The sequence below is a fragment of the Saccostrea echinata genome, unplaced genomic scaffold (genome assembly GCF_033153115.1).
Source record: "Saccostrea echinata isolate AGI-Se365-2 ecotype Australia unplaced genomic scaffold, CSIRO_AGI_Sech_v1 ptg000002l, whole genome shotgun sequence".
Lineage (NCBI taxonomy): Eukaryota > Metazoa > Mollusca > Bivalvia > Ostreida > Ostreidae > Saccostrea > Saccostrea echinata.
In genome coordinates, this window is record NW_026889751.1 from 8,260,466 (window position 1) to 8,287,503 (window position 27,038).

At 34.2% G+C, this 27,038-nt stretch overlaps 1 protein-coding gene across 5 annotated transcripts; it reads right to left on the bottom strand.

The window, feature by feature from the left end:
* Window positions 1–626: 626 nt before the first annotated feature.
* Window positions 627–26,693, bottom strand: LOC133171574 (pleckstrin homology domain-containing family G member 3-like). Of its 5 annotated transcripts, none has more exons than XM_061306364.1 (14): window positions 26,655–26,693; window positions 20,773–20,851; window positions 13,039–13,937; window positions 9,590–9,690; window positions 9,333–9,449; window positions 8,774–8,924; window positions 7,170–7,370; window positions 6,850–6,966; window positions 6,477–6,572; window positions 6,202–6,331; window positions 5,665–5,837; window positions 5,332–5,403; window positions 4,984–5,055; window positions 627–4,792 (listed from the first exon to the last, which is right to left on the bottom strand). In XM_061306364.1, exons 1-14 carry the CDS (start codon window positions 26,682–26,684, stop codon window positions 1,565–1,567), a joined length of 5,466 nt encoding a protein of 1,821 aa, XP_061162348.1. In that variant the 5' UTR covers window positions 26,685–26,693; the 3' UTR covers window positions 627–1,564. The 5 variants fall into 5 exon arrangements, with proteins under 5 accessions (XP_061162348.1, XP_061162339.1, XP_061162366.1 ...); XM_061306355.1 differs by lacking the exon at window positions 26,655–26,693 and adding an exon at window positions 21,338–21,464; XM_061306382.1 differs by lacking the exons at window positions 20,773–20,851; window positions 26,655–26,693 and adding an exon at window positions 19,212–19,260.
* Between the last annotated feature and the right edge of the window lie 345 nt (window positions 26,694–27,038).

A 27,038-nucleotide genomic window follows, 5' to 3' on the forward strand; every position in this document is an offset into this window, starting at 1 on the left:
AAATGTATATTTTTCAGAAAAACAATGCTTCCTACCCCACAATGGCCAGTATAAAAAGTTAAAGTTGGTTGAATAATGAAGGAATATGAGCATGTTGACCTCCAATATGGCGGCCAACGGGAAATAACTCTTGCTAATTTGGGCCTACTGAAAACTATCTAATGTGGTTGTTTATTAGAGTTATTGCCCTTCTCATTCTCTTGGTATACCATTTAGAGTTGGCCTTATGAGTTTTAAATCTATTATTTAATCTTTTCAATTAATTAAATAAGTAAGGGCGGTAAAGGGGTCACCAGCTGATTAAGCAGGCAGTCTGTGGACCACCTTGAAGCCCCAAGTGTATCCAAGGCAAAGCCCCCCCCCCCCATTGTTGGAAACCCATGGTCTGTCTCTCTTCTCTTACGGGAGGTAAGATGGAAACATTTGTCATTGTGCTTCACAACCAGTGGATTATAGCAACAAACTTAAATTTAGACCAGAAAACAGAATAAAAATTTGGACCAATGGCCAGGAATGAATTATGTTGCTTTTCATTGTGTTCACATCACTGATTTCAGGAACAATTTGTAATACTCCACTGCATTAGCTCCTTAAGCTTAAATAACTTACTTATAAAAAGCCATAAGTATTTTTGTAAAATCTTTAATTCAATCACTGTATACATAACTGTTCAGTGTTATTCAATACTTATAAAACATAAAAACTAAAATTCATTAGGAAATTTCAAAAAAAGGATTGAAAAAAAAATACAACATACAAAATTGCATAGTTGAAGATGTTCAGCTTAAAATAACAATATTTGCTGAAAGGGGTGATCCTATTACATCAATTGCACTTAAGAGTAAGGGGGCATATTTTGAAATAGCACTTTATAATTTGAGGTCAATGATTCTCAAGGCACATCTCCAATATATATATCCCATAAAATCACAAAACTAATTAATCACAAAAAAAGTTTTCTTACCAAAAATAATATTGAAAATCTATTTCAGTGACATGTGGTTGCTGTTGAATGTAATGATTTATAAGAAAATATTTGAAAAAAATTAGGTGCTGAGCAATGGGTTGCAACACATGGTTGAAGTATTTGCTCTTGCTAGTTATCCATTCTTAAAATTATGGCAATGTATCTAGGCATGTGCTTATAACAAAGTATGTGTGTATAATGTCAACAATCTAATAAATATGCATTTCATGTTAATAAAATTTATTTTTCAGGCTGGGGAAAAATAAATTCCTTTCTTGCCTTCTTTTATGAAATAAAATATGATATCTTTTTTTTTTTTTAAAAAATACTTGTGAATGACTTTTTTTTTAATATGAAAAGAAAATTAACTGCATTTTTCAAATAAATGGAGCAACTTTGAAAAATGGTGGTATCTAACATGCAATGTTATAATGTTGTCACAACCATCAGACAAAAATATTTATCAAATATGATTTTAAAAAAATTGTATAAAATTAAAAACAAATTAATCATATGTACCAGACATAGAATACATATTCACAAAATAACAGATAAAGAAAAATGTAAGACAAACACATAAGAAAGTGTTTGATTATTTTACACTTCATCAACATTGGGCTGAAATTTTTCTATGAGCTGTCTCACCCAGCCTTTCATTATCACAAGATTCTCAATATCTGTGCTTAATTGATCAAGTCTACCCAGAGACATTGAATGTTTTTTGCCTCCCATTCCTTGACCACCTGACCACTGGTCACCAAAGGGTGGTGCTGACCTTTCACGCTTGTAATACCTTTCGGATGAAATATCCTCCATGCTAGCATTGACACTGCTTCTTGGTAGACTTAAACGCTGAGAGGTTCTACAGTCTTCACTCAGGAAACGTGATCGAAATGGACGTTCCAAGTGAAATTGAGCTGTGTTTTTCTGAGATGTCTGTCCACTGGGAAATGTGAGGGAGTTTCTTTGGTTAGCCCCTCTGTCTTGACTGATTGACCTACTTCTAAATGGTAATCTCTCGGTAGTCTGTTTAGTGCTAGACATTTTGGATGAAGGTTTACCGTCATCTTTTTGGCTTCCAGCTTTACCAGAAGTGATTGATGTTGATGACCAGTTACTGGAGGATTTTCTGTTCAGTTCATTCTCCATGATTGGACTTGCTGTCATACTGCGTGCTGGGGTGGAGCTCCGCCTAAAATCTCGACCGGGACTACTGGAGACACTGCGAACTGGAGTCGAACTTCGGCGGAGATCTCTCTCAATACTGTTTGGTCTAGAGCAGCTTTGTGACCTCCTTGTCTGCTTCTCGAGGCTCTCCATTCTTTGTCTTATAATTGTTCCTGGCTCTCGGTGGCGAACTCTCACCGTTTCTGTGGATTTTGAATGATATTGCTCTTCAAGTTCTTTCACAAACTGTTTTACTGGCAGTCTCTTTTTCCGACCTTCTCTTTCAAAAGCTGGTTCCACTGGACTCCTGATAGGAGACTCCTTCTCATATTTGACTTCTGGGGATAACTCGGTTGTGTCAATATCACAGAAAACAGCAGAATCACGAAACACCTCTGTGTCATTGAAAGCCATAGAGAGTCTTTTTTCATAAAAACTATCTGCTCTTGTAAGATTTGTTCTTTTTGGCAGATCTCTACAGCTTGTCTCTTCTTCACTTTGAATTGAATATGCTGAATCACATTGCTTTAAATTCACCGGTTCATCATGTAAAGTTTCTGCTCTCACAGACACAGAAACACTGTTGCGGCTGTGAGACTCAGGGGAAGCTTTGGAGAGGTTAGGAAATTCTGCATATAGGGGTTCCTGATGAGCCATCCTTGATCCAATGGTAGCACTTCCTAACTCTCCTGCATGTAAAACTGTCTGTAGATCTGGGAGGGGCTCCTTTTTTGGACTGCTAAACCACGTATTCAACGACCATATGCTAGCTTTATTGTCCTTGTCAGATTCAGTAATCACCTCAGGCACTGTATTGTCATAGGAACCAGACCGACGGTTTAGGTTTTCTTTCCCATGGGTTTTAAGTTTCAAAGAATCAACAATACTATCAGAACTTTGGTTGTCTGTCAGACTTTCAGAGCTTTCATAAGATGAGCCTGAAATGGTGGATGCGTAAGAAAACCTATTTGAGGATTCTTTGCTGCTGTCATTCAAGTTCGGCACAGGGAACCTCTGTTGAGAGCTGATGGTAATGTTGGAGTCAGATCTTTTCAAATAATCCTCCATTTCGGCCACAAGTTTCTCATGATCATTTAAGTTAATATTGAAAGACTGGGGTCTTGCTCCTTGGACCCTTTCCACATTGTTAGCACAAGGTGTGGAATAGGATCTAGAAATTTTTGCATGAGATGGTTCATCCACTTTTCTCACTATCACAGGAAGAGAAGAAAGGAAATGAGCATCTTCTTCCAATGGTGTATCATGGGAAATATTTTGAATTTGATCACAGAATCTTGGTGAATTAAAGTACTTGCTTCTCCAAGAATCACCATATGAATCTATTTCATTGGAATCAGCAGTAGTATAAGCACCATAGATGTATGAAAGAGGGTACGGACTCTTTTGTGAAGGAGTACTCGTGAGAGACTGTTGGTCCACTCCCCTTGAGGGTATTGTGGATGAGTAACTTCCTTGATACTTCTGAGATCCTTGGGAATTTGATGATTGATTGTTGTTTCTGACAGAAATCTCTTTTTCTGATGAAGGGATTAAAGATTGTAAGGTTGGTTCAGTAGCACTTTGGGTTAACACAGGATTAGGAGCACTAAGTGTGTCATCAAAGGATTTAGATCGGGAATGAGATGCAAGATGTTCACTATCTGGCTTTAGAGAAGCTTCCAGATGAGGCACACTTCCCTTAGGAAATCCAGACAGTGGCAGTGAGTTTCTGTTAGCATAAACAATCCAGTCAAAATTTTGTGAATCTTCGTCTACCTCAAAGTCCACAGACCGAGACCTCTGGTGAGATTTCTTTTTGGCGGGGGATCGTTTAAGTCTGTACTGTCCGCCAGAGGAGGCACTTGTGGTCAGTATGTCCTCAGTAGATGCTTTAGGATTCACAACCCAAGGGTCCTCATTGTCTTTCTCAACAGACACTTGTGATTTTTGCTGAGTTTGAAAGACACTGCTCACTGACAGAGGTTTGGTCAGTGATATTGTTCGGGGGTAAATCTTAGGAGACCTATCTGGTGAGGTTTCAGCTGATTTCTTCAAGTAAGAGTCATGAAAGGCAGTCACTGATTTACTCTCCTGTTTCAAGTTCTGCGAATCCTCCAAGTTTTCTTTATTTCTACTGAAGTATTGCTTGATATCTATTACTTTTTTGGAAGGACTCCCAAGGTTAAAACTATTACTACTCAACCTTCGGGAAGATTGCCTGTCCTCTACTTTGGAGTTGGGTCTATTAGTAAAGGGTGATAAGGGTTTTGTCAATGCTGGCATGCTGCAGTATCTTTGGTCAAGAGTTGAATTGTCTGACCTAAACTCTCCATCTTGAGATGGGGGAGGTAACTCCTCTTGCTGATGCACTGAAGGGGCGTCTGGTAATGATGATGAGGAATGGCTTGCTAAAACATTTGTAAGTAGAGGATTCAGTCGAGTTGCCAGTCGAAAACTCTTTGTTCTCTTTGTGGGGGAGGTTTCTGTTGTCCCATTTTTGGTTTCACTCAGTTTTTCATCACTATAATCTACTGAGGTAAGAGGCTGCCGTCTGACAGCTGTGCGAAAGCTAGTACTTCGACTCACTGGGGAGGAATTTTCACGTTTCAATGGCATCTTGTTTGTGAAATTTTCTTCATCATTTTTACTTCCAAGCATCTAAAAATACAACAAAAATTTTAGCATTCATAAATAAAAAATAATAAACAATTCATATAAAATAAAAATCGAAGACACATTCTTTAAATTTTAATCCTCACAAAAATTTCAATGCTTAATGTCCCATGTTCCAATCAACTTGAACCCCCTGATGCCTAAACTCCCAGTAAAGGGTTTAAGTTTTAAGTTACCGGAGAAGAGTGTTCACGTTGTAAGGATGTTTTGCTTGTGGCATTTTCCTGATTTTCTTTGCTTCCATTTACCTGAAAAAAAAAAGTAGAAAATTTAAAATCTGACTGGTTAAGTAAAAAACACTTCCAGAAAACATCTCTATTTCAAAATTTTATATGTTTGAAAATAAAAAAGACAAAAAAAACAAAAACAAAACAAAATACAGATGTATCACATAAAAATTAGCAGGTAAATGAAACTGAAATCATACATTTATTCTAAGAATAATTTTTTTTATTCAAAAATTATTAGCATTAATTGCTTTATTTATGTTAATTCAACGTGGATTTTCATCCCTGACAATTTACCTTTATTTGATTATTTCCAGAATCTTGCTGCTTGGCTGGTGAGGAGGCAAATTTTCTTCTCTCAGTTGGAGACTGTAAATGTAAAATATTTGTGTATTTGGCAAATCATTTTCTTCTGTTTATATTTTGATTCTCCAGGTTAAGTTTCACTGTTTTTGTTAATTCCACATAGAATTAAATTTCATTAGATTGAGAAGTAAAATTTCATATTCTGATTTCATATAAATTAACTTAATGATTTAGAGACTGTGAAAAGTAAATACATCAATTTTTAAAATGTTTCCTGAGGAAGAGTTATTCCCCTTAAAATCTGAGCACTAGTTTAATACTCACTGTCCTGGGGCTCTCAGACTCATTGCGTTTTTGGTTTCTCCTGGCTCTCTGAGGTTTTAGGATGTCAGACAGAATATTTCCCCCCGACTTCCTCCTCAGTCTCTGTCGCCTCTCCAAATACTCGGGGGCATTCTGATGATGGAACTTCTGGGGAGTCCCAGAGTCCACATTTTCTATAGGAAGACAGAGATTATGTTATGGCATATGCAAGTACAAATTATAAATAACAAGCAAATAAATAGAAGTCTGAATTTATTAAATAACTTCATGTAAAAATAAGTACCACTAATTAGGATTAATTAATATTACAATTTTACATAATGATGTCAAATGATAAATTTTCTTGTGTTTTCATAAATCCTTTTTTTCTCCCAAGAAAATTGCATATTCCTAAATATAATTCCATGTGAACACATTTATAAAAGATGAAAAATTGTATACATATGACTTGTTGGTACTTGTCTATTGTATAATTCGAAAAAGACCACAAATTGTGAATTAAAAGTTTTGAAGGAGCACAGTACGAATGTGACATACCCTCTTGTTTACTTTTGCCCAGCTGCATCACTAGCCCTTTGACCTTTTCTGGAATTTTCTCTTTGTAGCTCTCCAAAATCAGGCGCTTGATTTCTTGACACCATTTACGCTTCTGATCCAGGTTTCTGGCCTATGAAAGATGAAAAACAGACATATACATTTTGCAGCTATTTTACCACACCCAGATAATTCATACACTTAAAACTTCTTAAAACAAATCTCTTCATGAAGAATATGAGTATGATCTATTAATATTATTCAAAAATTGAATTTACCTGTAGAGTGTGCTGTCCTCTGGGGTTATCAAAGGGAATCACCTGAAAACTGAGGGGCTCCTTAGGGACACTCTCCACTAACATTAGATTAGAGCACTGTAATAGAAATATACAACCCATGACACATTTTCTTACTACGTACAGTATAATTTGGTTATTAAAAAAACTCTTTTATAAGGAAATCTCGCTTATAAGTAATTTTTTTTTATAAAATATAAATCCCTTAGATGACTTTTCACTATGTTTCTTATACAGTTATAAGGTTTCTCAGTTATATGGAAGCAAAATCCGAGGTCCCAGTGACTTCCTTATAATCGAGTTTTACTGTACATTCTTTGAAGTATAAATTGTCAGTAACTAAAGACAGACATACCAAAATGAAGACTTTGCAGCTCAGCATGGAGTCCTCTTTCCTTTTGGCAATGACGACACCTTTCTCAAACAAGAAGACCTGTCTAGATGTTTTGGCACCATATACATGGAAAGCCCCCTGAATTACACAGAAGCATGGAACTGTCTTTTCACACATAATTATTCAGACTTTTTAAAATATATTCTCTCATGCTTCACACTCATTAAAATAAAAAACAAATCCTGTCCCATTCATGAAATAAATTCCATATCCATGTGACTACAAAACATTGAATATTCCCTCCATTTACTGAAAAGACAAGACTAGAGAAGACAACTCACTTCTAAGACAAGTTCCCCAAGAGTGGTTAGATCCTCCCCATCATATTCCTCTAGTGTACTCTGAATTTCCTGGACCCGTACTGCATGTTCATGTTTGCGCTTCATTTCATTGATGTGCTGAGCACGCCCCGTCATCTGCTCCAGAGCGTGAACTACTACATCATATCCCTCCTCTGTCTTGTCAAAGTTCTTCACAATGTTCTAAAGAAAAAACAACAGAGTTTTAAAGCTGAGAAAAGTATGCCAAATAGATTTTTACAGCCCTTGGTTAGAGGAAGGGAAGGATAGGTCCAATAGATATTTATATCCCTTGGCTAGAAATAAGGTAAGACAGGGTAGGCCAAAGAGACTTGGGGGGGGGGGGGGGTGTTAGACTCTAAGTGAGAAAGGTAGAAATTGAGATTTACTACATCAAAAGGACATCACAGTCAACTTGAAGGAACAGCATGAAATGATCTGTTTTCAGAAAGAAAGAGAAAATAAAGTGATCTGGTGAATCATAATCATGATCAAAAAATTTAAAAATGTACATTTAAGTGAAAATCTTTCTGGTGTGTTTGACATTATTAAATTATCTATTCCATAAAAAATATGTCCTTCTTTATCTGCATTATTACATGTAAGTGTGTAAATAACATAATATTGTATTTGTATTTCATAAATATATCAGCATCTCCTATTGGCAGGAAATATCACAAAGGAAAAAAAACATCCGTATATACTTTAAAAAGAAAAAATATTCCTTGTGTTCATGATTGATCTTAATATAGCACCAAGTGGATAAATGGCCTCATCCATTAAAGACAACTGAGGAAAGGTAGAGGACCTAAAAATCTCCAAAGGATCATCAGATCAAACATATACGTATATGTGTCATTGTGAGTGTTCTTAACAAACTACATACAAGCCTTCCTTACAATCAATTACGGACCAAAAGTCAATACCTGAACCCTTTGATTCAATGACTGCGCAGTTATACATCCAAGCTGTTTGTCAAGGATTTCTTTGTATTGTAATACTATATATGTGGGCCATTGACCTCACTATAGCTCTGAATTTTAAATGAATGATCTGATACAGTCCCAGGGACCTCGTTTACAAGTTATATATCCATTTCTACTGACATAGGTGACTGACTTACAAATGGTCAAGTATTTGTATTGCACTGGATGATCGGGTATATCTTTTTTCGTCTTTTGAAAAATATGACAGACAGTACTGCCATTTAATACCCTCCTTTCTGATTTTGCAATGAATGAAGTTAAACCCTTGTATATGTTCGGAGAACTTTAACCAGATTTGTAATACAAAAAGCTTCATAGAATTTTTTTGTCTCAACAATACAGACATTTTCTTAAAGGCTAACTTAATACTTCAAAATCTTTACAATTTCCTAATAGAGAAAATTAATTCCATTCACAATATGGAGACAAAAATAGTTGAAATGGTACACCTCTTATAGACTGTGAGAATACTTTTCACTACCAAATATACATATTTATACACCGATACTTAATACTCCATTTATTCATTAACATGCGATATAATGTGGATAGTGAGGATTCAATATATGGGTGACAGATACATGATGCCTTGATACTAACATGCAACAGTAGATGGTATTTGAGGATTCTCTGCACAGGTTTAAGGAGGTAGGCCCCCAATGGAAGGCTATGCTTGAGATGCAGCTGGAGGGTCTTAAAGATTTCGGATAAATCCACATCCTTCATGACCCGGGTCAAAATTTCCACAGCGCTGCAAAAATAAGAGACGTATATAAGTTGTTTATGTATTTTTAGGAATACAGGGAAAATATTCTGTTTCAGAATTAGCATATTTTTTTGAAAATTTATATACAGGAGAAATGATCTGTAGCTAAGGTCTATGTAATAAAATTAGATATCTCTTCCTCTTTTCAATGCAAGCATTAACCACAAAATACAATTAAAAACTTCTCTCAAACCTCACTTACATATATATCAGCAAAAGTGAGAAAAGGCTTTTATTGTGTCAAACGAACTAGAAACGGAATGTAAATTGTCATACTGAAGGATAATGCGCTTCACAATGACATCTGAATAAATCCTTACAGCAAAAGAAAAAAATCCTTAAAGAAAGAAAATTTCCATCATTTATATACAAAAAAAAATTGTTTTCTTGTACCTGGGGTAATTTGTGCAGTATTCTGTATACACAGAAAAGCCATCATTATTCCGGACAAAGCATTCTGCAATCTGTGCTGCATTGTCTTCACAGCTCTCCAACTCCACCAGAAATCGCCTTAAATTAAATTCACAAAAATCTCTCATCCAAGGAATTAACTTAATTAAATTGCTCTACAGTAAGTAAAATCTGGTAGAACTGAAACCCGATCATTGATTCTAATTTTGTCTGACAAATGTCAGGATTTGGTGTCTTACCCACTGAACTCGTAAATCTGTAACAGATTCCCAAATAGACGTTCCTTGTCTTCTGATGAAAGACGGAGATGTGTTGAACATTTTAGATATTTCATGTATCCCTGAAGAAAAAATATGAAATCATTTTAAGACTTCTTAATGATCATAATCTTTAAAAAAAATCTATGTGTTCTTTACTGCTAATGGAGTTTTAAGACATATATCTCATTGACAATAACATTTCTCAATTATTTAGTCTATCATACAATAAAAAAATACACCATATAAAAATGAAATTTATAACTACAGTGTACATGCTTCAATAGACATGTAATTGAGCATTAACAAAATGTTTTGAAAGAGACTTGGGTCTATATACAAAGGGTCTTCCTGTTAGGGAATGAAATGAAAATTCCCATTTCTAGAAGCTTTTTAACCAAATTTGTAAAATATAAATCTACAAAATTTACATATGATGCTTTTTCCTTTTCACTCATCATATAGCTGCTATTTGTGGAATTTGGCTAAAAATACTTTATATGAATAGTATGTTGTTTTGATAGTTGCTTGAGGATGTGAGATTAAAATAAATTTGTATATTTCACAATTTACAGCATACCAGCTGTCTCTGTTTACAGACACTCTAACACACCTTTAATCTTACCTTACGGCATTACTGAATTACTCTTTGCAATTAAAGTTCTGGTGATCATTTAATATGTAAACAACTGCTGCACTTAGAATAATTTAATTCTTTTAAAAAATTAAAAATCCACAAACCTGTCTGCATTTAATTTTAATTTTCTAATTAAGTCTATATTGTTTATTATACATGTACTGGTGTATTCATTTAGACACAAAAAATTGTGGTTTAATTTAGCATTATGTGAATTTGACTTGATTGTCAAGACTAGGCCAATATCATTATGAATCTTCAAACCTTTATTTGAAAATACAACCACACAATAAATATGTGGGAGTGTCTGGTTTTTCATACATTATGACAGACAAAGGTTTTATCATTCTAATGTCACACCTAGGCATTAAAAAGTTGTTGCACCCTTCACACCTGAAATCAAAGCGATCGAGTTTAAGCAGTCATAGTAACTGCTACTTTTCCCACTTGTCGAACAATCGCAGGAAACTGAATCATATTTAAAACTCCGAGCATAATCCATGGAGCCTTTAATCTGAGTACATCTTGATTTTAGTTGTGACACAATGTCTGCATGTCGCACAGCAGGAAGTATGAATTTTCTCAAATGTTCAAGTCATAAAATATGCCTTGAAGACATCATTAATATTTCATGTGAAAGTGCAGTATATATTTATAATGTTTTGTTTACGGTAAAGTACAACACGAAATTTCAAATTTTTACAAAGTGAAACACCTTAAAAATAGCTCCAAAAAGCAGTCTATGCCATAAACATTTTATCAAACATGAAATGTAGCCAGTAAAATTTGTATCATATTATTTTGCCTGTATAGAAACTGTGAGTTTCAAGTGACAGATCATATATTTGTTGCACTTTTGTAAGGTATCTATGATGTTGGTAAATTCAAAATCCCCATGCAAACTCCAATCCCTTCCACCTGTCAAATTTCCACAGGTGTTGTTCGTAAATTACTTCTAAACATCAGTGTGTGACCATGAATGAAGTTTATATCAAACCCTGAACATGTAGACTGATATGCTAATACCCTTCACATTCCTGAGTATGAGAGCAATCACTCCATTCAAAGTTGTCTTTTTTTTTATATACCCTTATCTGAATGTCTTGACCTTGAAAGAGGGTAAAAAACACAAAAATAGAGACTAGGCCACTGGGGCACAGTCAATATGAACCTTATTCTTTGGAAGTACAATGTACAGTCAAACCACATTAACTCAAACTCATGGGACTGAGATATCTGAGGGTTTGAGATATTGAGGTTACAAAGCACAAAGAAAAAGTGGTTGGGACTTCCAGTTAATTACTCACTTCAATATATCTCGGCCATCTTAAAAAAGAATGATTGCTTGCCCTAGTCTCCTGACTCAGGATAAAAAATTCGGGTAGGAGGGGCAATTTTTTTAAAATATGAGCTTAATTAGATTAATGATAGATACCCAGTAATTTAATTTAATTTTGGTTGTAATGCGTCATTTGATTAGGTAAAAGAATTAGTTTACTTGTATAACCTGTGTTGCCTTGCATCAAAAAAGTATCAATCTACTTGATGTAACATTTAAAATATGCACAATTTGAAGGCATTTTTGAAGGTGAAATTGTCTTATTTTCTACACTTAATGATGGAAAATTAAATTATAAGGAATGAGTTTAATAGCTACTCAATTATACTGGTATAACCTGGGTTGGAACAGTTTACGCTTTTTTATAAACTGCCTTGTGGTTTATAAAGCGTAATCTGCCCCAACCCAGGTTAATATACAGTATAACTTGGATAGCTGCTTAATTCGTTCCTTAAATAATGATCAAGTAGTTGCAGATATAAAATTAAAATATTAATTGTTTACAGGATAAAAGAAATCTAAATATATATTAAAAAAAGGTTTTTAAAAAGTTTTGAGTTGGGCCGTTTTCAGTCAATAAGTTGGGAGAGGGCAAACAATTTTTTAAAGATGGCTCTATGGTATTCAAGACATAGATACGTGTAATTGAGAAAATAAACGTCAACTATATTAGAATAGTCAATAGTACTTTCTGTAATTCTACAAACATTTACAGAGTTACAGATTTTTGGATGGTACATGCTTAAATCTGACTGGAGTTTGTCTTAAAATGCAGTATCTAGATAAGTTTTCATATGGTCTCCCTAATAAAAAGGATCCCCCCCCCCCTCAGTCTTACCAATTTAAGTCCAGCAGATTTATCACAAAGTGAGAATACATTTACGAAGTCATCGCCATCTGTTGCATTCTCGTTATAGGAACTTATTCAGTACTTCCTACGACTGTTTACCTTGAATAATGAAAAATAAACAGGAGGGATCTTGGGCCTTAAATTACAACTTAAGTTTCTTTATGTCTGAATGATTACATGATAATCCTGACTGTGAATGATTCTGAGAAGCAGTAAAGTATTATATATACTGGTTCATCACAGATTGATCATTTTGTAATAGGATTGTGGGTTGGTTTGCCATATGCTTCAATTGAAATTTGCCAAAAAAGCAACCATATCCCATTGAATCATGCACATGTATTGTTCTTAAAATAAATGCTTAATACTCAGCAAAAGAAAAAAAAACAAAAGTCAAGAAAAGTTTTGATAGAACCTCAATGAGGTCCCCAACAGGATACAAAATTGTGACCTTAATTTGATTTTACATTAAGAAAAGGGTCTCGTCACAGGTACAAGACAAAAAAATTATATCTTAGCAATTTATTTCTTTATGGTACATTCAACATGTTCAATCGATAGCTTTATGCATTATGTGAAATGATATTGATTGACTATCTACATACCTGTATAATCTCATTAAGGCTAGAGACATAGGTCCTCTCGGTGTCCACAATCTCGGAGATCACCCTCTGGACTCGAGTGACATACTTAGTGGGCGAGTCCGGTGGTCTGGACTGGGATGTGGGAGTATTTTGTGAGGGTTGCAGAACGGAGGATGCATTGTCTACTGAGACAACTGATGAACACTCGGATGCTGAAATACTTGGAGAACTGTGAGAGGAAGGAAGTCTTAGGGAATTCTGGGATACTGAGACAGATTTTGAGTTTTCGGTTGACACTGTTTCTATGGCAGTCTTAGTAGTCTGAGGTGAGGTGTCTTCTGAAGACTCTGGTCCCACTTCTTGGTCAACAAACACTCCATGAGACTGGTTTCGAGAAATCACAAATTTGCAAGTGTCTACTACCTCCTCTTCATTTTTGTTTGGAGATAAATCACTCACTGAAATATCTGGTGAACTTGCGATAGATTTTTCTTGGATCATCGACTGGTCCCCTTTTTCATCATCGATGTATAGAATATGCTCCAGTTTTGAAGAACTGCTGTCTATGGAACACAAATTTGGTTTTTTAATCACATGATGCGAGAGAGACGAGGAGGAAGAAGATGACCCTGACCCAACACTCAAAGGTCGTTTTTTACATTCACTTGGGTCAAGGTCACTCCTCCCAGTTGGTGAAATTTTACCTTGACCTTCCAGCTCCATGATGGAGTCAGAGTCAGTTGTATCACATTCATTCGATATCACCTGAATTGCAATAGGATGTTCCTGATTGGATAAAATTGTATCATGTGATCCATTTTGGCTTTCTGATTGGTTAATTCCATCTGAATTTAAGTTGTTCTCTAAGGCTAGGCTGTCATAGATAGAAAGCAAAGAAGGAGCCAAGTCCAAGGATGAACCTGCAAAAAAAAAGAGAATGTGTATCATTCAGATGTCTGTAATAACGCACCAATTACAATGAAAGCATATTATGACAGATGTCTTTGATTTAAGCAACTGTTATGATGATGTGTTCTGCAGATAACCCAGTCAGAGCATGACAATTATTAAACAAACTTGAGCCATAGAAGCCAGTAAGACATGTAAAATATGATCATTTATCACACAAATGACTGCAGCAACTGTTGTTTCCTGAAAAATCTGCTTCCATTCACTTTATGCTTGGTCTACCTTAAGCATCTATAGCTTAGACTGCACATTTACAAGATACATATCTCTCAATACATTACGTTCCAATTTCTTGCACCCTTCACTTCATTTCCCTGCAACCTCATCTATGTGTAAATAAATGTCCCATAATAAAGTTCATGAATATGGAAAACAGCTCTATGTTTGTAAATTTAGATGTCTTCAAGGTCTCTCAGTTAATTTCTTCAAATTAAAAATGTACAAATATAATATTGTAACAATCCTTGCACAAATTCATTAAATTATTAGTTAATTAAAATTTCCATACTGTTATATCAAATTGTAACATTATATGATACCCACATCCCTCATTATACATGTTATATGTTTTTATGAACAAGGAAATGAAAATCTAGCTGACGGGGGGAATTTTATGGCGCACTGATGTGTGTGGCGGGGAGGGGTAATAAAGAATAAAACTAATGTTATCTACTGTACTACACTATGATAATTTCTTATAAATTGCTAAACTAATGAAAAAATCTGTATATAATTACTACGTTGATAGACAAGAACAGATTTTTACATTCCTTGGAATTGCAGTCTGACTTACTATATATCCTCATCTGGAACATTTAACGTGTTACACATTTTTCTTTCTATATAACTTAGTATCCTCCCAATATTTGAACTACATCCAGTTTCCTTGTGTTTACTCCCTTCATCAACAAGGAGGGACCGGACCTAAGAACATCAATGAATTTATAAATAAATTCAGAGCACTTAGGAACACTTGGCAGATGACCTCTATACAAACTTGGGTAAGTTATTAACCATGTACAAGTTAGAGTGGATGTATAGATATAAGTGGCCCCCACTCCCACATGTCCAGAAGTCGGCATCCACTCCAAAGAAACAGTCTATTTATATACCTAGAGGTCAATCCACCCAATTAATCTATGACCAGATACAAAGAGTACAGAGGTGCTCATACTAAATGAATGCACCTACATGTGTATTAACTTTAGTAAATACACTAAAATTAACTTACATTAAAATGGAAGAAAAACATTTAGTAAAATTTGTGAAATAGAGATCACCTAGCTTAATGATATTTACCCCAGATAAACAGGTTATGCTTAAAGTGCAAGTGTGTCATTCTTAAAAATATATTCATTGACAAAGTACATCTTATTTATTCCTATCTTCTCATAAAATCTGCATCTATCTTCTCACTGAAAACTGAATTTAACTTCTATACAGCCAGCATTTGATTTTCTGGCAATTTCATCAAATCAAAATTGGTCCGACACTAACCTTACATAAAGGGAGCATAGAGTGTAATCCCCTCCAGTATTTTTTTTCCCCTGTGTTTTTGGGAATCCAAATATTTCATATCTAATCTGTGTATAATTCATGAATATTAAATGGGTCAGCCCGACTGGAAATTTGACACAGAGCCGCCAATCTCAGATGTCATAAACTTTACCTTACTCTACCATAATAAATTAGTTTAACATGTCCTGGTGTGAAAACACCTATGAATCTGACCCTCGCCTTCAGGTAACGAAAACACAACTTTAAAAATCTTGTCTCCTTTACAGCTTCAATTATAAACCAAGAAAGATTTTTGAGTAAATTTACCCCATTAAATGACTCTAAGGCAATTTTACAAACTTCAGTGATACTTTGGGTATTCTAAGAATTTATGTCTTTTGAATGGGGATGGGTTAAAAGCTAAATAGCCAGGAAAGTTTATTACCATTTTACTCAACAGCCATTAATACACTCTGCCCTGACTGATGATATCGACATGCATATACATTCATAACTCATGCAATACATGTATTTATTTTTCAAGGTTCCCCCCAGACATGTTTACAAAATTTAACATGTGTGTTACATAACTTGTCCATTTGATTAAATTAACTTTTATTTTAACTCTTCCAAATACCTACTTAGATAAATATGATTAAGATGGATTTTACATACCAATGGAAATTATCAAAGTTTAATCTTGCAAGTTAATTGTAATAAATTTCAGTTCTAGACATATGCATTACTGTGAGGCAATCAATATCAAATAAAGTGCATGCATGTTTTCACTGAGCTCTGAATTGATATTTTTGTAACAGATCAAATACAAAAAACTAAGCTGAAGGACCCAAGGTAGATAACTATCTTTAAACTGGAGAACTTTGTGAAAAACATTTGAAGACTCGGTCTAGCCAAAAAAAAAGAAGTTCTAGGTTACCAAAGAATTCCTCCCAATGAAGCGAGTTCCTGACCAACTTTGCCTGTCCAGCACAATTTGTCAAATTAGCATTCGATGAAGCACAGTTTCCTCCCTTCATCCTGAGGACACTGGGTTGTCTCCCCTCTGAGACTCCAGGGGAGTTTGAATTTTCCACAAGTAACTCCTGCCTTACAAGCTGCACCCTTGAGCAGTAATCCATTGTCACTTAATTCTGACATCAAAACATCAGTTCTCCAGTCTTCTCTATATGCCACTCAAATTAGAATTAAATTTTTTGAAAGAATAAGAAAAAAGTTCTCTCTGTGAAAACAGACACACTACTGACAAGTGCTTTTAGGCCCCAAAGTGGATGTTTTTAAAATCTGATCGAGTTTCCAGTAATGATGGTGAATTAATCCACTCCTGACACTCGAACTGCCTCCCCGATCTCTTCTTCCCCCTGCTCTGGTTGTGTGTTACATATACAATATCCAGGTAAGAAAGCACTAAGCCTTATTTTCACTTTACCACAGACGTGTCTGGTGATTCAACATTCAATGATTAATTTCCCACCTGACGTAAAGTCCGTTACAATGGAAGACCTTTTTTTTTTTTTGTAGACTGTTAAAAGATAACGCTGGGACTTGTCAGAAGTGTGCCAGATTTTAAAGATAGAGCACAACAAAACTGTGACCGTCTCCACAATATTTGGGGGAAATCTGTCCAAAATTTGACCCTAGGTAACCTGTCTATTTATGTAAAACACCTCTTCAGTAAACACCTTCAAATATTGACTATAGGTGCTCTTTAGTTTAATACCCTCCCACATTGTTTATAACCCATAAATGCATGTGGATTTGCAGTCTATTTATAAGCTTAACATTGGTCATGTGTTTAAATTTGAATGTCGTAATATAAGATATAAAAAGAATGCTAAACATATGTACGTACATTATAAGCTAAAACTCCATTTTTAAGTCTAATTGCAATGGTTAGGTAGCTCTATTTCTTTGTATAAACATATATATTTCTTCTTGGACTGAAACTTAATGTCATTGACTGGAATTAAAAATCTTTTAATGCTAAATAATTAATCATGAAAATTAAAGCTATTCCCATTATTTTTCTCATCATTAAATTCTCTTCAGTGAAAGAAATAAAAAGTAAAATTAAGCACCGTTAAGTTCCATTATAAGACATTTTATAAAAGCATTACTGTACATTAATTTATTATTTTTAATTACTTTCTAAAAACTTAAATTTCACATATAAAAGATAACCCTTAAAACTGCCTACTTTGCGAGAAGAAATAAAAAATTAAAGCAAAATAGCCAGAGGCACAATCTGGGACAGAGAAATGAAGTTAAAGAGGAGGTAAAAAAAGAATGATGCCTTGTGTGTTGGAAATGATCAATTCCCTTGCAGTGATGTGCAATTTATAGCCCAGATGTGCTATAACTGTATATAATTATGTGGTAGAGTCTCCCCTGCAATTCCTGTTCTTTGTATGGCACAGAGGAGTCTAAGTATTTCTTCAGACAGAGACACATTATTAGTCACAGTCTATCTGCAATTTCCCCCTCTTTCTCCAGGGGGGTGGATCGTAGAGGTGTGGTTCCTTTGAACTCAGTCAAGCTAAGATGATGGAAGCAGGTTTCCTGCTACATCTGCCAAAATGTTTTCATAATTCCGGAATGCATAAAAAAATATTCAAATATCACTTATATCATTAATAAAGCATTTACAGCACCAATGCCATGTGGCCAGCAGATTAACATGGGTTAGAGGAATCTATTTTTTATTTGTCTTTAAAAGATCTTTTTTATCTTTGAAGTCAAGATATTCTCTATATTTCCAGGTGTGTAAGCACTCTTCCTGACTTCATCTGTAACAGATCAGCAATTAGAGTTTGAGCCACACATTGTGAATGACACAACATTATATGCCTATATTTTACACAAATCAGATATTATGAAACCTGTGCAGGTAGAGCAAGGGGGGGGAGTCCCGATAAGCCAGCATTCCATAGTATGATTCATATAGCTCAGCGCAAGCTGTTGTAAGATAAACTTCTGACAGCAGATCCGAACTTGAAATATATGTATACAAACATTTCTCTCTTTTCTATCATACTTCATCAAAGTTGTGAATTCCGTATTCAAAGACAAAAAAAATGTCCAGCCAAGCATAAGAAAAACACAAGTCAAAGAACTCAAATAAAATGAACCGGTTTACCTGTCTGGTTGACATCTTCAAGGGCCCTATATGCAAAGAAATTGTAGTGTCATAACGAAAGTAACTTTTATTGTTCCCAGCTCATGTCAAACCTATTCCTATACAAGTGTCAGATTAACAACTAAACAATAACAAAATGAATGGGTTACATTACTGACCATGACGCTATAAGAAGCTGTGACGTTGATCTACCTGGGTCCAACCTGAGTTCCGAGGACCCCAAAGGTGTGTGTTATTTCACTGATGAATCAGTACCTATTGACAAGTCTGGGGCCCTGAGGCTCAATAAATTAGTCTGATCAAATTCAATACAACATTACCTGTGTCTACCTGGTAATTACACCTAGCTTGTCCCTGTTAATGCATAATAAACTGTGTCCCACTGCAATTTAATACACAGCTGTTTATGTACACTCAGGAAGCTCCAAGAACATATAGTGTCAACAAGGGCAATTACTCTTCTTTAAAAAAATCTAAAGTACAAGGACATTAAAAAACAACAATACACCTGGAAAAACATAACAGCTGACAACTCAAGAGGTGGCCACATGTAAATAAATTCAAATAAAATTACCTGATTACAACAATTGAAATAAGATCTCACTGACTTCCTACATTAATCCCTTAAAACCCCGATAACTTACACAAAAAGTCCACTAATCCAGGACTCGAGATCTCGCACTGCACAGGTAGGCATGTAGTCCCTGTCAATCATGATCATTGTCCATTTACGCTCCAATGGCTTAATCACAAATGTTATTTAAGAAAGTATTTGAAGTGCAAATACTGGCCATAAATGACACTTATATGTGAGATTATGTACAGTGGAGCCTTTTTGCACCATATAAATGCAGTCTGGAACTTGCATGACAGTTAATGTGTGTGCTTGCTTATTTTATCTCGAGTTCGATCAGGTAGAGCATCTTCTCATTAGAAGAAAAAATGTTGAAGAATGCTTATTATCTTTGAATGAAGTTATTTTGCTTTTCAGCACTATAGGATAACAGGTGAAGTATTGTCAGACAGGCTCTATGGAATCTGATCATATTACTTGTGTATCTTTAAACTGATTTATTTGTGCTGCAGTTTTATTCTCACTGCTTTTTCAGAAAAGATAAAAATATGAAATCAAACTATATGTATTGAAATTAATTTAGGTCAATCGCACTAAATTATTAGGGATGATAGAAAAAAAAACCCAAGAAAGTCTCAATAAGGAAATATTAGTTTTGAAAATATGAAATAGCGGTATCCACAAACCGACTACATGTAAAATGATGAGATGGTTTTCCATAGACGTGAAATTAGCAAGAGCTATTTCACATTGGTCACCACACTGATCAGACTTTTTCAATGTTTAAACCAATTTACACTTGTCAAACTGGCCACTGAGGTGTAGAGAACAGTTTTTTCCCCCTTGAATTTCACTTTCATAATTTTCATATTGTAGCCAACACCTTCAACGTGCTGGTCAAAAGGAATGTATCCGAGGGATGTACAATACACATCATACCTAAACTATCTATACAGTACTCTGGGGAATTTCTCTCTGCTAAAAAGACAAAATGTGTCCTTTGTAAAATTTTTCAAGTTCAACAATGTTTTGTCTAAAATTTTGTGCCTGCACATATGGTATACTAAACGATCTTGAATTTCTCTTTTGTTTCCATGTTCCATTAGAAAATTTTAACAACTACTGGTACTATAAAATTCCACTGTAAATGAGAAGAGGGTTGTTCTCTATAAATAGAAGGTTAAATTGTCCAAGACCATCACCAAGAGGGGTGCTTTGGGTGCAATCACAATCCCCTCCCCCCTCCCCTTTTGAAAAAAAAACACAAACGTATCACTTTTGAAACAAAATATAAGTTCATTATTTATCTGTTTAAAGTAATGCTGCTTGATTTTGTTTATTTTATATTTGAAAGAATGACTTCAAGAATGCACCAGAACCCACCAAAATGGTACCAATCCATAAACAAAAAATCTGGCTCAGATTAGGGGGTATATCCCTGGCAGACCTCCCACCCACCCCTTTCCAGAAACCTGGCAATGGCCGTGTTGTCCTACCTGAGTAGAGGGTTGTCCTCCCTCAAATTATCAATAAAAGATTAAAAGATAATTGAGAGGCTTACACCTGAAGACAGCCCTGGTAGGAGACAGATCTTCATCGCTGTACCAGTGACTTTCTCTGCTTTCTGTTCCAGATAATGTCTAGAAGAGAAAAAAAAATATATCAAAAGATCCTTCATTTCATCCATTTCCAAAACAGAGTTTCAGCTGTCATAGGGTCTCATCAAGATCTACCAGTATTAGTCTTCATACTTTTTTGACCACCCCTACACTTAGTCTATTTTATACTTTGAGAGCTAGGCTAATACATCATGAGATTCAACAAACCCCAGTGATCAGATTGTTCAATCCTCTATAAAAGAGGTATAACTCTTTATAATCATCAAAGGTGAAATCCTCAAAAAAAATTATTCTCTCAGTAATAGAAGTACATGTACACTATATTTTTTAGCATTTCTTTCGAAGCTAGGTCACTGTATTAGTGTATCACAAAACTTACATGTACATGTGTATTTTAAAAAATGTTCTCCTTTTAGCCCCTTAATAATTTTGTTTTAACTGAAATGTAATTAAATATATTTTTTTATTGCTGATATTATAGCCTTCTGCCCTCTGCCTTGACCTTACCGCCGACTTGTTAGTCCACACAAATCCTTTTCTGCGAATTGCCTGTCTCCGGTTTTTTCTCAAATCATTATCCATTTTAGATTTACTCTCCCATTGCTTTCGATAATTTATAGCTTTACTTCACGTAAATTCCTTATTTGAATATATCATCCATTACACTTAATCATAATTGTCTGTTTATGAATTTAAATAACAAAACAAATAATCACTCAAAAAGATACACTGAAAAAATCCAAGAATAATTTATAATTTTCATTATCGCCAACAGAACACTATTCGAATCACATTAAACAAAGATCCAAAGTATACAGCTTTTAAAACATAAGTGTATTGCTTTCATGACTTCTGAAGTGCGGTGTCAAGATCCTTGATGCAAACTTACAAATAAAACAGTAATTCATCGTTCATCAATGTGAACACCAAATGAATCATGTAGTTTGTCACCTAATTGTGTCCATGTCTGCATATATATCTATTACAGCAAACTTCTTTTTTTCGCATGTGCTCACTCCTACGAAATGTGTTTTAAGGACGTCATCTATCAAACATTCCAGTGGCTCGGATGACAAGAGAGCTCCTTGTCCATCGGACATTGCTTACTACTGACACATCACGCATATTGTTTTATAATAACGAGTAACCAAGGAATCCATTTCCTGGTAAATATCAGCCATGTACCTCTTTAGTGGAAAATGGAACATGACCTGACAAATGGTCAAGCTAGAATAGGAAGACGATATGGGACAAAAATTCCTAGGGCTTTTTACAACAGCTATTAAAGGGGCATTAACTCTGCAAAATTCCACACTAGTCTTAATGGATTTATCTCATTATAAAGCCCCATAACTGAACATGTAAGGTCAATAACACTTATATGTAACACAATTTACAGAGCACTGGCCAGATTTTTTATTGCTCTGTCATGTCCCATCACAATTACGACTTCCTCCTTCACTTGTAAATACAATTTTAATGATTACTTGCCGATTGGTAAAATTCAAAGATTACTTTAATCTTGAAGAACTTCATCTTAAGTTCAAAATTGAGAGACATAAAATATGATATAATTATTTTAAAGGAACTGAATACAACAATATTCATACATGCTTCAGTACATAAGGGGAATAACTATTTCACTATAAATCATTCATGAGAAACTCAGCATGTTTAATTTCACAAATAATGATTATAGTTTAGAATAATATTATTCTCAATACCTATAGCTACCATACATAGAAATAGGTCAAAATTAAGATTCAATGATAAATTAAATACTATATTTTAAAAAAAATGTCAAATAAAATTTTATTTCAATTGGAATTTAAAACTGAAAAAAAATAATTTAGAAATAAAGTTGGTCTATTGGAGACATGCAGTAAGATGTAAAATTAGTGAAAACATAGTTATTTATAAAGAATTTCAAAGCATTTATTTTCTTCATTGCCCTAGACAGCATAATTTTTTTCTCCCCAAGTTGAGTACCATTACCTTAGTGGATGAAAGGTGCTGGTGTTATTGTCCCAAACAACAAGCTTGTGAAAATAAGCTGTTGTGAAAATTTAATGATCTACAGTATATAAGCTAGCCTTTTTTAGTGTGACGCCCTTGGGTAGCTTTATGCAGTATACAACTCTGTAAAAATTCAGACTGAGCTCACTATAATACACCACAAATTCAGAGGTAGAAACAACAACTTTGTTGGGAGATTCCAGTCTCAAAGTTGGGTTGGCAGAACCGCGAATTTGAAGAATTAAAATGGGTTGGGCTTCACTTTTAACCTGGAAGAAACTTGCAAAAATGTAACCTACTGTCACACGTACATGGTAACTGAAAGGGGGGGGGGGGGTAAGGTGGGGATGGTGGATGAGTAATATCCACACAAATCACATTGCTTTGGTTAAATAATTACCAGTAAATTTTCTAGATGCAAAAAACTATTACTTTAATTAATTACCATTTAAACTCGTTTTGCAACAAGGAAAAATATTTTTAAATTTCAGTTAAAAGTGTTAATTCATAATATTACCCTACAAATATCAGTATAAATTCAAAATACAAAAATACTTTGGCCATGTAAACAACAAATTCATATTTTGTTATGTCTTAAAACAGTATTCATAAAATTTTAAATTGCACTACTCTAAAGACTAATGTCAATAGTAAACACATTTTATGATGTAAATGAAATAGTAAATCTTTTGTAAAATTCATGGTTTCAATATTCCATAAAAGTCAATAAATGATGATTCTCCATAGCTTGAACTTCAATCTCTTGAAGTTCTTCATTTTTCAAAGTTTAGAACTGGTCCTAAATTTTTCCCCTATATATTAAAATCAAGGAAATTTTACTCTCAACCTCTCAAAAGTTAATTGTTCTCTTGAAACTCTTGATCTCTCATAAAAGTACTTTTCAAGTCTCTGTTTCTTAAAATCCTTTGGTCCTACATTCATGACTGATCTTTGGAAGTCTACAGGTAGTGATGATGCTAAGCCATCATCATCATGTGTCACTCATTATTATGTCAAGTGTGAATCCCTATAGTACTGGATGTTCTAATTGCTCTGTTTTTCAAGTTCAAGTTCATTTATTCACTCAAAACCATGTAAATTAATATATGGTACATGAGGACAATGAAAAATATTTACAGCATATAAATTCAGGTCAGAGGTACAAGTATATGATATACATGTACATATTCAGAAAATGAAAGTGAAAGAGGACAAAAAAAAAGAAGAAAAAAAGATAAATACATATAATAGATATAATAATGGTATAAATGAGGAAAAAATCATTGAGGACAGACTAAATCATATATTTTTAATACATAAGTACAGAGTTTTTTTTTCAGTGTCTTAGCATCTTGTTTTGTCATCAATTGAGCAAACTTAAGTATATTTGCAGGTCTGTTAAAGTAGTATTCATTAATATACTTTTTCCTAATGTTTGACAATTCAGTCACTGGAGTTTAAAGAAGTCTCGCTCTTCTTGTATTATATTTATACATGCTGATAATTAATAGAATCAATTATTGCTTAAATCTAAAATAATGTATATCTAAAAAAAAAAAAATGCTTCAATTATTTAATAAGTAGTAATAAGTGAAAACTTATCTGACAAATCCCTTTTATGTTTTCATTTAAAGATTTTGCTTTGACCAATATAACTTAAAAACAATATATAAAAATGCTAATGAAAACAATTAAAAAAATGCAGCTTAATATAAGAAACCATTGAGAAAAAATATCTATTTTCATAATTTTAATCTCTTGAAATTGCAATCTGTTGACTTTTTTTGTGGTCCTGAAACTTCTTTGAATCTTAAATTACTTACATTTGGCATGGGTGTGTTTGGACTGATGCCTTTACCATGTTCACTAGGGATGGGTATCGCCAAAAATTTCGCATTGTGATATATCACAATTTTTCCAAAAATATCATGATAATATTGTGATGTTTTTATACACAATTTTTACTACAGTTTCAAATGAATTTCCATAATATTTCTTAAAAATATGCTGTAAAAACATAACTTCACTTTTTAAATTTTTTATTTATATCATATAAAGCATGTTTGGATGCCATTGTTTAACTGTTTTCAACATTTTTTACACTTCCTGTGAGTGTTATTTAGCAGTTTGATCAAATGAATTTAGTTTCCAGAATTTATAACTATGTACCAAATACCGGTATTTTAGTCTCCGTATCACGATACGTATCACACAATAAAAAATCACGATATACTGGTATACCGATAAAATCGCGCATCCCTAATGTTCACCAGTCTAGATGAACTCCAAAAACGGCATGAACTCCCAATATGAAGTCTTTGGCTCCATCATACATTGTGGCAAAATGGCGTTTGATGTAAATAAACAATGGACTGTCGTTCGCAAGCCCATTGCAGAGGTGTCTGCAGTCTAGACGAACTCCAAAAACAGTGTTTCCGGAAGTAAGAAATTGAGACTGAAAAAGACTCCGAAAAAAGAGTCCGCGCATGCACACACACACACGCACAAAAAATGGCGATTTTTCGGCAAAAATGATGGGTCTACAAAAACTGTCTGTGCAAAGTTTTGGAAAGAATGGCAATTACGCCAGTTCTCAGAAATGCTAAATAAAAGACTTTGGAAGAGATCGTATTTGTCAGAATTTTTATTTTATTTGCAAAAAAGGAGATATTTACTTTCAAAGTTGACGTTTGATGTCAGGTCAATTACAGAGAAAATGATACGTTTGAGAAGTAAATATACATAATAAAAGGGATATATATGCAAAATGGGATAATATATATTGTAACTGTTAAAAACTTGACTGAATTTTACACATAAATTAGCATTCCAGTATTTTTATTTGTGTTAGACATCTGAATTGAACGCGTAAGTTCTTACCATCGTTATTTACCGATTTTTTATCACATACGAACAGATATTATTATGAAAACATTTTTAAAACTATTGGCTATCAATATGAAATCTTTAAAAACCACTCTTCTAGAAATTATAAGGTCACAATATGTCTTCTAAAAATGAACCTGTGAATATCTCTGCTCTGTGGTGAAAAATACACATTTTCTAATTAAAATAAATACAAGTTGAGTGTCTTCAAAAACAAATAAAAGCACCTATATTGTAGGAACAACATGAAATTTAAATCAAGGAGACAATAAATCAAATAAGAAAATAATTCTTACCGGCAGTATTGAATTCAATGTCGTATATCCAATTTACTACTATGCAAGAGTTTGAAGCAATAAATAAGTCAATATCCACAAAATAATTTAATAAATATAATTATCCATTCAACAAAAATTTAAAATAAAGTCACAATGCACTAAATACAGCCATCATGCACCCGTATATTTGGAGAAAGCGAACGACAATCCATCGTTTGTTTACATCGGACGCCATTTTGCCGCAATGCATGATGGAGCCAAAGACTTCGTTTTCGGAGTTCACGCCGTTTTTAGAGTTCGTCTAGACTGGTCTGAGAGAGGAACAAACGACAACTCTGCATAGGAGAATGTTGGAGTTCGTCTAGACTGTTCACCTGTCCAATTAGTCAACTGAGCCATATCCCAACCGAGAACACTAGTACTTAGCCTTACCAACTACCACTGCATATCATATCACAGTAAATTCAAGTAAAAAAACGTCACTAGGCTAGAATCAACAGAAAAAAAGTTTTTAGTCAGATATCTGAAATACTCTTTCTCTGAGCAGATACTTGTACACTTTTAGGACTATGAACAGGTGCGAAAGAAAAATAAGTGCAAGTGGTAAGGAGTGACCATTCAATTAACATATATCAAATAATTACCAATAATAGTGAATTTGATTCTGTTAACATCTTTTTCGTCACCGGAAATAAAAATGGCTGAGTAATATCAGAATCGGTTAGATAAATTACTTTTTCCGGTAAATGTGAATGCTTCAAAGGACATTTAGTAGAATATGCCACAGTGATTCAGGCTATTAAAAGTTGTTATTTTTCAGAGCTTCAATTCAATTCAATACAAACTGGACTCTACTTGGAATATCCAAGAATAACAAACTTTCAGTGTCCGAATAGCAAACTATGGTGGCATATTTCTGCCCCTTGTGTGCAAGTTATTTTTCTATCAAATATGTCGACATGCAAGATAAATATGTTGAAATCCAAGATAGTTATGTCAACATGCAACATAACTATGTTGACATGCAA

Excerpts from the sequence above, each read along its gene's own strand:
- LOC133171574 (XM_061306346.1), bottom strand. The coding sequence starts at position 16,622 with ATGGATTACTGCTCAAGGGTGCAGCTTGTAAGGCAGGAGTTACTTGTG. Across the intron at positions 9,450-9,589 it reads CAGATTTACGAGTTCAGTGG|GCGATTTCTGGTGGAGTTGG; the intron begins GTAAGACACCAA and ends ATTTAATTTAAG. Across the intron at positions 6,573-6,849 it reads GCTGCAAAGTCTTCATTTTG|TGCTCTAATCTAATGTTAGT; the intron begins GTATGTCTGTCT and ends TTTCTATTACAG.